This window comes from Ogataea angusta (genome assembly GCF_019207475.1).
Source record: "Ogataea angusta isolate 61-244 chromosome Unknown 61-244_NODE_8_length_553539_cov_90.782090, whole genome shotgun sequence".
Classification (NCBI taxonomy): Eukaryota; Fungi; Ascomycota; class Pichiomycetes; order Pichiales; family Pichiaceae; genus Ogataea; species Ogataea angusta.
Window position 1 is genome coordinate 284,838 of NW_025065222.1, and position 9,839 is coordinate 294,676.

Sequence of the window (9,839 nt, forward strand, 5' to 3'; positions counted from 1 at the left end):
CAGTGATAAATTTTAGGCGAGATCAGTTTCTTAAATAGTCTCCGAATTTTTGATACAGAAGGCTCCTGCATGCCTAATCGGGAATTAATAAGAGAGCTATTATTATTTGCCAGTTCTCGAAAACAGATCCCCAACGGTCGGCCGACCCTTCTTTGGCGCATATTTGGGCAGCTGGCAGCGCGCTTGTGTGTTGGTAATTACAGCTAAAGCCCATCCGGGCATGCTGATTGGTGGAGAAGTGGAAAGATTGACGCTGAGCGACTAAATAGCTCTTCATTGCATCCATTTTATAATATTATTATGCAATTCTCGGAGTAGCGAACAGATTGCTAAATTTGGACCTCTGTAGCATGGCTTATTTGTCCTGAGACTGAGCACAAATTGCCGTGCAACACGCCAGTGCAATTGGCCAGTGCACCTTGAGTGGCTCCGGCCCGCCCAGGGTGTCTGACAAATCAGTTGGGAGCAGCTCGATTGACCTGCGAATAAGGTACAGTGAAATTATCGACACCCTATTTTGAACGGCCTGCTGAGGGGTTCCACGACAGGACACTCCGGGAGCTGCATCTGGCACGCCTATCCCAAGATGGTCTTCTACGGTGTGGGGTGTACTTTTAGTAAAATTTTAATCTCCATTTTATGAGCGTACTGTTGGAGACCAATGCTGGCAATCTGGTGATCGACCTTCTCGTGGACAGCGCGCCCACCGAGTCCAGGACATTTATTGCGCTCTGCCTGAGCAAATTCTACCACTACTCGCCGTTTGTGAACGTGCGCAAAGACGTCGCCGTGGACTCTGGCAACCCGTGCTTTCCAGACCCTATTGCTGCTCCGCAGCCAAATAAATACATTGACTATACGCCGTCATCTCGCCTCAATCCAGAAAAAGTGGGCCAGGTGCTATTCGCCTCCAACGGGGACAAGTTTAGCCCCGAATTCTCCATCTCTCTTGGCCCTGTGACGGATATTCGCGGCCATGTCTTTGGAGCCATTGGCGAGGGTTTCACCACGTTGGAGTACATCAGCGACTGCGTGCTCGACGAGACCGGCCGCCCACTAAAAGACATTCGGATTTTGCACACTTTTGTGCTGGACGACCCGTTCTCGCTGCTGTTGGAAGCACCCCCTAGTCCGTACCCTACACAGAAACAGATCGACTCGTTCAGACTTCTTCTGGACGAGAGTGCTCTCGAAGACATCAAGGCCGAGTCGCACGCCCTCACGCTGGAAGTGCTGGGCGACCTGCCCTCAGCGAAAATCCAGCCCAGCGAGAAAGTGCTATTTATTTGCAAGCTCAACCCGGTCACCACGGAGGACGACCTGCGCCTAATTTTTCAGCGTTTTGGAGACATAACGTCGGTTGAGATCATCAGAGACAGGGCCACTGGCCACTCGCTGTGCTACGGATTTATTGAGTTCACCAGCAAGTCTGCTGTGGAACGGGCGTACCGTAAAATGGAAGGTGCTATTATCGACGACAGAAAAGTCCACGTCGACTTTTCGCAGAGCACGAAGCGCAAACGAAATAGAAACGAATTCACGTGAACACTACTCGCCCATCCTGCTCACCATGTAGTCCTTGACAAACGGCACGGTGTTGAGCACGTTCACACCAAACGACCGCGCCATCACGATAGGAGCGATGTCTGTAGAGTATATCTTGTGCAGCTTGTCGACGACGCCTAGAAGAACGTGGTTGGCGGGATACCGCTCGCTGAAATACGGCTCCAGGGCCAATTTGGTGCCAATGTCCAGGCCGCGTTCCATCGCCTTCTCCAGCACTGCCACCAGACTTTTCACGTCGGCCTGGCCCATGTTCAGACCCTGGCCGGCAAGAGGGTGGGTCGTGTGCGCGGCGTCTCCAACAAGCGCAACACGGTCCTCCACGTACGTGTCTGCGTGGCTCATTTTGAGCGGGAACTTGGCGCGCGACTTGGCCACGATGGTGTCGAGCTCCAGAGGGTACGTTTCCATCTCCTGTGGCGACAATTTGTCGTTGAAGACGTTCAGTCTCCACGTGATCTCGCCGACGAGGTTTTCCGGGTCCTCGTGAGCCTGGTTGTACAAAAATTCTAGCTCCTCGACCGGCAGCTTCACGGCAGCATTCACCATGGCCAGAAACGCGTCGTCGTCGAGTTTCAACAGAATGTCGGCGTATTCCGGCTTTGTCGACCACACCAGGCTCGTCCAGTAATCTGGCAGCGGCAGGAGCGCCACAGGACCGCTTGGTAAAAATCTCTGCCACCCTGTAGGGTATCTGAACTCGCCGTTTTTAAATCTGAGCGTAGCAACAATACCCCAACGATTATACGACCAGCCGCGGCTCTCGATCTGCGCAAACTTCCGCACCGGCGAGTTGTACCCGTCGCAGCCCACAAGCAGCCGTGTTTTAAGAGACTCGCCGCTGGACAGCTGCAACACAGGCCATCCGTTAGTTTCGTCGCTCGTGATGTTTTCGACCTTGGTGTTGTCCATTATGCCAGTCTCCTCGTTCAATTCCTCAATCCGCGCAAGCAGGGCAGACTGGAGGTTTGTAGTCTCGCACATGGTGGCCAGCGACGGGCCGTTGAAGTCGATCTGGGCTCCTGAGACCCCGTCCCACGCAACAATGTTGTCGTAGCTCTCGACACGGTCCTCTTTGATGTGTTTCCAGACGCCAATGTCTGACAAATAGGAGATGGTGGAAGGCGTGAGCGACACGACCCTGTTGGTGAAGTTGGAGGGCGGATTCTGGCTGAAGCTATTAAGTGGTCCGATCAGGTTCCCTCCTTCCACGAGCTTGCAATTGAGCGACGACAAGACCGGCGAGTTTTTCACGGCCGCCGCCAGCGTGAGTCCTGCGGGGCCGCCGCCAATAATCACGATGTCGGCCAATTGCGCCCGTGCAGTTGACAGGAAGCGAAGAGACATGGGAAAATAAAAAATTCGTATTAAAAAAAAAATCAAATGTTTAATGCTCTGGTCAGATCACGCGGGCTGCCGTTTATGCGGCGAATTCATACCGGCGACACCGTCTCGATTAAAAATCTGCGGTACTGCGGCCTGATAAACGGGCGCCAGACACCGCTTAGCCTGTCGACGGACCTGATCACAGACTTTGGCCAGGCCAGCACTGACGACGATCTGCGGTACTCCATCAACTATGCCGTTTTGAGTCGCGATCTCCGCTCTTTTGAGAAGAAATATAGCCACAACAGCTTCCGTTCGCTTTTGCAGCTTGGCGAGGGTATTTTCAACGAGGTGCTTTTTAGCAACAATTGCGAGCGTGCTACGCTGACATTTAACATAGACCACCAGGACTGCGATGTGGCCGTCGAAATGAGCCGCGACAGATCAAGCACGCCAAAAGTCATTCTGAGATTGGCGAACCTCGGCGTGGACACCATTATAGGGGTGTTTAAGGAGGAGAGACTGGCAAAGCAGCCTGTGGTGCTGGATCTTGTAGTGGACCTGGACGGCGAGTTTTCTGTCGACGAAATTGTCTCGAGCACAAAGAATTACGTTTCCAAGTCCCAGTTCAAAACGGTCGAGGCGCTCGTGTTGAATGTGGCAAAGCTAGTATTTCAAACGGCCGAAAATGCTCACCATTGCACAGTGTCTGTGCTCAAACCAAAGGCTATCGGCGAGACCGACGGCGTCGGCGTCTCTGTGACCAGATCGAGGGCCGAGATGGAGTCCCAGCCACTCGTAGATTTCCGGTCGTCGGAATACGTCCCAAATCTCAGCAAAACAACCACTGTCAAAAATGGAACACATACCGTGTACCTGGCTGTCGGATCGAACCAGGGCTCGCAGCTCACTAACATCAACACCGCTCTCGACGAGCTCGCAAAGAGAAACATAAACGTCCGAGCCACGTCCTCGCTCTTCCGCTCCGCCCCAATGTATTATCTGAACCAGCCTGATTTCGTCAATGGCTGTATCAAAGTGGAGACAGAATTACAGCCTCAGGACCTTCTGCAACAAATTAAAGAGATCGAGTACGAGGTGCTCGGCAGAGTGAAACATTTCGACAACGGCCCGCGGCCAATCGACCTCGACATCATTCTCTACGACGAGGCAATCTACAACTCTCCAGACCTCACCATTCCTCACATAAGCATGCTGGAACGGCCGTTTGTGCTCGCGCCGTTGTGCCAGCTCGTGCCGCCAGACACGCTGCACCCGGTCACCGCCGAGCCGATTCACAGCCACTGGCATCAGCTGCGCAAGACGACCAGATCAGACGAACTGCAACCGGTCATTCCCCTATCTGGTGCACGGATGTTGCCATATGGCAGCAGGACGCTGCTGATGAGCATTCTGAACGTGACGCCGGACTCGTTCAGCGACGGGGCGGCCGCGAATTTACTGGTTGACCACGCGCTTTCCCGGGTGGAGCAGATGGTGGCTGCCGGCGTCGACATTGTCGATCTGGGCGGATGCTCGACGCGGCCGGGCTCAGAGCAGGTTTCCGAGGCCGAGGAGCTGGATCGAGTGCTTCCTGTGGTGGAGCAGATCCGCAAGCAGTTTCCAGAGCTTGTCTTGAGCGTTGACACGTACAGGGCGGAAGTTGCGCGCGCGAGTGTGCGGCTTGGAGCCGATATTATCAACGACGTGAGTGGCGGGCTTCTTGACGATAAAATGTACGAGTCTGTGGCGCAGTTAGGTGTCGGTTATGTGCTGGGCCACATGCGCGGGAACATCGAGACGATGAACGCGCTCTCGAACTACGACGAGGTCGCGGCCGGGGGAGTCAGGCAGTTTTCCGATTACAGTCCTGTCATGGGCGGCGTGTGCCGCGAACTTGGTGCTGCTTTCGAAAAGTTGCAGGAAGCTGGAGTGCGGCGGTGGCAGGTGGTAATCGACCCCGGGCTCGGGTTTGCGAAAAAGGCGGAGCAGAGCTTGGAACTGATAAGAGACCTTAAAAAGCTCAGACAGTACCGTCAACTGTCGCTCGAAAATGGAGAGTATACTGCGTTTGACGACCTGGCCGTGCTGATGGGGCCTTCGCGTAAGCAGTTCATTGGCAGAATCACAGGCAAGCCGCCAAAGGAGCGGGTTTTCGGAACAGCGGCAGCAGTGTCGGCATGCATTGCGAGCGGCGCAGACATTGTGCGCGTTCACGACTTGGAGCCGATGAAAGATGTCGCGCTCGTGGCCGACAGCATTTACAGGGCGTTGTGATTTCTTGCGTTATAATTATAACCACTTATAACCACTATGTACTTTACTCCGATTCCATCTCGCAGAACTTGGAAATGTGGCCGGACTCTCCACATTTGTAACAGGTTTTGGCGCTGAAGTTGGACCCGCCGCTGGCAGAGGTGCAGTCTTTGGAGATGTGGCCCGTCTTGCCGCAGGCATAGCACTTGACAACGCCGGACTGACAGTCTCTGGCAAAGTGGTTCAGGCCACCACATTTGTGGCACGTGACCTTTGGTCCGCCCCTAGCAGCAGAGCAGCCTTTGGCCAGGTGGCCGATTTTGCCACAGTTGTAGCACTTGGAAACCGGTCTGAGTGGCTCCGAGCACTCGCTCTGCACATGGCCGGTCTGCTTGCAGTTGTAGCACTGCTTTTGCGTGGTCTGCTTTGGTTCCGGGCACTCGCCAGACTCATGTCCTGGCTGCTTGCAGTTGTAGCACAACCGCTCGGTTTCTTGACAAGCGTCGGCAAAATGACCGACCTGTCCACACTTGTAACACGTTCTTGGGAACACCACAGACATCACACTAAACTCCTTCACAGGTCTAATAAGACTGGAGGTGTTGCCGACGATAAAAATTTTCAGATCGCGCCACCTCCCACCAGCCATGACGTAACGGCTTACGCAACAGCTCCGAGCTTATCAAAGCTCCTTCTGATCCATGATGTAGAGCCCGTAATCGGCGGTGGACTCCATCATGTCGTACGCTTTGTCCAGGTCCACCTGCTCGTCCTGTTTCACGATCCTCGCAATGATCTCTGGCGTGAGCACAAACCGCGTGAAATAGCTCCGCCCCCAAAATTGCAGCACCTTGTTCGCCTTCTTATCTGTGAGGAGCTCGTCCAATTGGCTTAGCAAATGCTGCGTAATGGCGTTCGCGCGCATAGACCCAATATACCCATGGTACCTCTGTTTGGGCAAATTTATTATTTCAGAGTCTGTCACGGAAAGGCGGGGCGAAGACTCTGCATATTCCCGTGCAATCTCGTAAAAATACGAGGCTGTCTTTCCATTTAAAATATCTCTTGCAACAGCGAGCAATTTTTCGGTGGCAGCCAGCAGTTCTTTTTTTGTGTATATTTTGGGCCGGAACGTCCTGTACTTCTTTGCCGTCCGCTCTGTAGCCTCTGTATCGTCGTAGATATGTTTCATCGGCCCCTGGGCCTCGGCCACCGCCACCACTTCGTCCGTTTCCACCTTGTCCGCTTTGGATAGGAGCTTGTTGATATACTTGGACTCCTCCTTTTCTGGTTTCTTGATGCTGTCGAGCTGGTTCAGCAGCTTGTCTGTGTCTTGTTTTATGCGCGAGATGTCAAAGTCTTTGAGCAGCTCGTCGGCAGAATTTGTATGTGGCCGTTTTGAAGGAGGGACCTCATCGCACGCGATGTAAACATCGCGTTTGGATTTTCGACGAGGTTTCGAAGAACGCGACGACGGCCCCAGCAACGTGTCCTCGTACGGGATCCGCGAGCTCAGCTTCCTGGGCTTCCGGATGTACGTCAGACTTCCAAACTTCGTCTTGCTTGATTCCATCTGGAAATAAAATGGTGGTTGTTGGTGTCCGGATGTACAGTGTTGGATACAGTATCAATAAAGATTATGAATGTGTGTGTTTTAAATAGGTTTTATATATGAGGTGTCAGGTGTGGCAGTATCATACCCAGGCAGCTCGATCTTGGCTATGTGTTGTTATTAATGTCTTTGTTGCGTCCTTCTAGCTCGGAGACCCGCTTCCTGAGAACCTCGTTGTCGGATTTGAGGTGCTCAACGTACTTGGTGACTATGTCGAGGATCATCGACTTGTTCAGTTTCCTCCCACCGAGCCCGTGGCTTTGGAGATGGTCCGGACCCGCGGCATCGATCTCAAAGGCTACGATCTCGTTGCTCATCCAGGGAACCAGTTTCTGTAGGTTTGCGATTTTGGAATTGATGTTGATTCGGTATTTGCGCTCGATTTTATTATGGGCCTTCCGCTGGGTTACTGTCATTGGCTTTTTCGACCGGGCAGTTGTGCTTTTTCTCCGGCGACGGGTTTTTGTTGTGGTAGCAAGCTCTGGCTTTTCCTCTTCCGGCGAGGTGGTAGGCGAAGAGGAAGGGGCCACGTCCATCACATCCGGAACCTCGAACAAATCAGGCTCGTAGCTTCCGACGCTGCTAAGCGAGTTCCGGTGCGAGTCAAAATCGTACTGGAAGTCGTCCATCCAAGTGAACTCTGGCATAGCTTGCGACATCCCGGGAGCTTGGGCTTTCCTGGCGGCGCATGGTGCCTTTTTATATGGTATGAGGCTGGCCGTTGAATGGGCTCTGAGCTTAGCACACCTGCCAGCGCACACGCGACATATGCAGAATCAGCACCAATATTGTGCGTCAAGAGGGCCAATTAGGAAAATAAGACCACAATTCTTTGAACCTGAAAGCATCATTTGTCATTGTTTCCAGGGGTTGCATAATGCATACGGGGCAGTGCAACAATCATATCGGCACTTTGGGGCTGCTATCGCTAGCCTTGAACAGCCAGGACACCCGTCTGTCCTTACCACCCCAGGCCCACATGCAACGTCGGTTGCTCAGCCCCCATCAAGAGAAGCAGCATGCCCACGGTTGGTTGCTCTGGGCCGAGCACGTGTGTAGGCGAGCGCTGCAGGCTGAATTCCGGTCGCTGCCACTTCCCCCCATGTGGGATGCGGTAATTGTCTAGAGCCTTCGCAACCCCTGCAAAGGTGGAAACTTTTTCACACATTATTTCCGAGTTCAATTGTTGTCTCGGGTAAAGAAAAAATGGCCCTTGAACTGGCTGCACCAGCGGCACGAACCCGAGTTGTTGGTTTCACAACAATAAATGCACCCCTACACCAGTAACTATTTTCTCAGTTTTGTTTATGGACTTTGATCAACAGCTACAGCTGCGATTCGCGCTCATCGAGAGTTCCAAAGTCCTGCAGTCGCTGCATCTATACCATGGCGCCAAGTGGTCGAGCGAGGCGCTGAACGGCTTGAGTCCGCTCTCAAACGATCAGAAAATGGCCGTGTTTCAACAATCACAACAAAGGCCCCCGATCTCGTTCCTCCCTGAACACTCTCACGACGGCTTTCTGGAGTTTACTGAGCAAGACAAACTGCTGATGGCCACGTCGTATTTTAGTTTCAAGGAGTTCGATCGGTGTGCTCATGTGCTTAAAGACTGTGCCAGTCCGCGAGGCTTGTTTCTGAGGCTCTATGCCATGTATTTGAGCGGGGAGAAGACCAAGTATGATGAAACGGGAGGCGTGCTTGGCCAGCAGGACGGAAAGGTTCAGAATCAAAAATTGACCGAGATATCGAAAGAATTGGAAAACTATGGCATGCAGAGCACAAGGGGGCAATTGGAGGACCCCTTTTTACTTTTCCTCAATGGACTTGTTGCAGCCAAGCTGAAGGACAACGCAGCAGCCCAAGAATGTTTCTACAAGTCTCTCACCATATACCCCTTCAACTGGTCCTGCTGGTCCGAGCTGATTGCCAATCTTGCGAGCTTTGGAGAGGCGTTGAACGTGCTCAATAGATTCTCCAAGAATGCCAAGTTCATGAACAACAAGCTGTACCACGTTATGCTGCGCTTTTTCAAGATTACCATCAGCCAGGAATTCTTCCAGCAATTCAATGAGCTGTACGAAGACCTGTCGTACTTGCTAGACATATTTCCTAGATTCAGCTACCTGAAGATCCAAAAAGCCCTCATTTCCTATAATGCGCTCGACTACATCGCTGCTGAGAACATTCTCGACGACGTGCTGGAAAACGATCCGCTCAGACTGGACGACATGGACACATACTCCAACATTCTGTACGTGATGGAGAAAAAATCCAAGCTGGCCTTTCTGGCCCAGTTTGCGTCTCAGATCGACAACTTTAGGCCTGAGACGTGCTGCATTCTTGCCAACTACTACTCGCTCAAGTTTGATCACCAAAAGGCCATCATGTACTATAAGCGAGCTCTGGCCTTGAACAGAAACTGTTTGAGTGCCTGGACTCTCATGGGCCACGAGTTTGTTGAGCTCAAGAACTCCCACGCAGCCATTGAGAGTTACAGACGTGCTGTCGACACAAACAACAAAGATTTCCGTGCTTGGTACGGTCTGGGCCAGGCCTATGAGGTGCTGGATATGCATCTTTACAGCCTGTACTACTATCAACGAGCATGTGCACTCAAGCCGCTAGATAAGCGGATGTGGCAAGCAGTTGGTAACTGCAGCGAGAAATTGGGCGAGTATGAGGATTCGATCAAGGCGTACAAAAAAGCCCTGTCTGTGTCGAACGAGTACGATCCTGTGATATTCTACAAACTGGCAAATCTGTACCAGTCCATCAAAGACAGCTCGAACGCTGCAGTGTATATGAAATTTTGCTTGGATGAGGAAGTTAATGAGGGAGTCACTACAGAGACCACCAAGGCTCGCCTCTGGCTAGCTAGATACGAGCTACACCATCAGAACTGGCAGGCTGCTTATGACTATGCATCGGAAATGACCCACGGTACTTCGCATGAAATAGAGGAAGCCAGATCCATTGCAAGAGAAGCCCGAGTCAATTTGAATAGGAACGCGTGACCCGGCTACCACCGCTCACTTAATTATATATACCCATCTACGTCTCTGGCTGTGCATAATATTATTTT

The 9,839-nt window shown here is 52.4% G+C and overlaps 7 protein-coding genes across 7 annotated transcripts; 3 read left to right on the forward strand and 4 right to left on the reverse strand.

Annotated features, from left to right (window-relative positions):
* Positions 1-639: 639 nt before the first annotated feature.
* Positions 640-1,545, forward strand: KL928_004006 (uncharacterized protein; the record flags this gene model as incomplete). Its single annotated transcript, XM_043204657.1, has 1 exon — positions 640-1,545. One exon carries the CDS (start codon positions 640-642, stop codon positions 1,543-1,545), a length of 906 nt encoding a protein of 301 aa, XP_043058700.1.
* A 3-nt stretch (positions 1,546-1,548) lies between these two features.
* KL928_004007 (uncharacterized protein) lies at positions 1,549-2,910 on the reverse strand (the record flags this gene model as incomplete). The annotated part of the gene is made up of 1 exon (XM_043204658.1): positions 1,549-2,910. One exon carries the CDS (start codon positions 2,908-2,910, stop codon positions 1,549-1,551), a length of 1,362 nt encoding a protein of 453 aa, XP_043058701.1.
* Positions 2,911-2,946: 36 nt separating this feature from the next.
* Positions 2,947-5,166, forward strand: KL928_004008 (uncharacterized protein; the record flags this gene model as incomplete). The annotated part of the gene is made up of 1 exon (XM_043204659.1): positions 2,947-5,166. One exon carries the CDS (start codon positions 2,947-2,949, stop codon positions 5,164-5,166), a length of 2,220 nt encoding a protein of 739 aa, XP_043058702.1.
* A 43-nt stretch (positions 5,167-5,209) lies between these two features.
* On the reverse strand, positions 5,210-5,794 carry KL928_004009 (uncharacterized protein; the record flags this gene model as incomplete). Its single annotated transcript, XM_043204660.1, has 1 exon — positions 5,210-5,794. The coding sequence occupies one exon, from the start codon at positions 5,792-5,794 to the stop codon at positions 5,210-5,212; it is 585 nt and encodes a 194-aa protein (XP_043058703.1).
* Positions 5,795-5,827: 33 nt separating this feature from the next.
* KL928_004010 (uncharacterized protein) lies at positions 5,828-6,718 on the reverse strand (the record flags this gene model as incomplete). Its single annotated transcript, XM_043204662.1, has 1 exon — positions 5,828-6,718. The coding sequence occupies one exon, from the start codon at positions 6,716-6,718 to the stop codon at positions 5,828-5,830; it is 891 nt and encodes a 296-aa protein (XP_043058704.1).
* A 146-nt stretch (positions 6,719-6,864) lies between these two features.
* KL928_004011 (uncharacterized protein) lies at positions 6,865-7,416 on the reverse strand (the record flags this gene model as incomplete). Its single annotated transcript, XM_043204663.1, has 1 exon — positions 6,865-7,416. One exon carries the CDS (start codon positions 7,414-7,416, stop codon positions 6,865-6,867), a length of 552 nt encoding a protein of 183 aa, XP_043058705.1.
* Positions 7,417-7,525: 109 nt separating this feature from the next.
* On the forward strand, positions 7,526-9,771 carry KL928_004012 (uncharacterized protein; the record flags this gene model as incomplete). The annotated part of the gene is made up of 2 exons (XM_043204664.1): positions 7,526-7,808; positions 8,120-9,771. 2 exons carry the CDS (start codon positions 7,526-7,528, stop codon positions 9,769-9,771), a joined length of 1,935 nt encoding a protein of 644 aa, XP_043058706.1.
* Between the last annotated feature and the right edge of the window lie 68 nt (positions 9,772-9,839).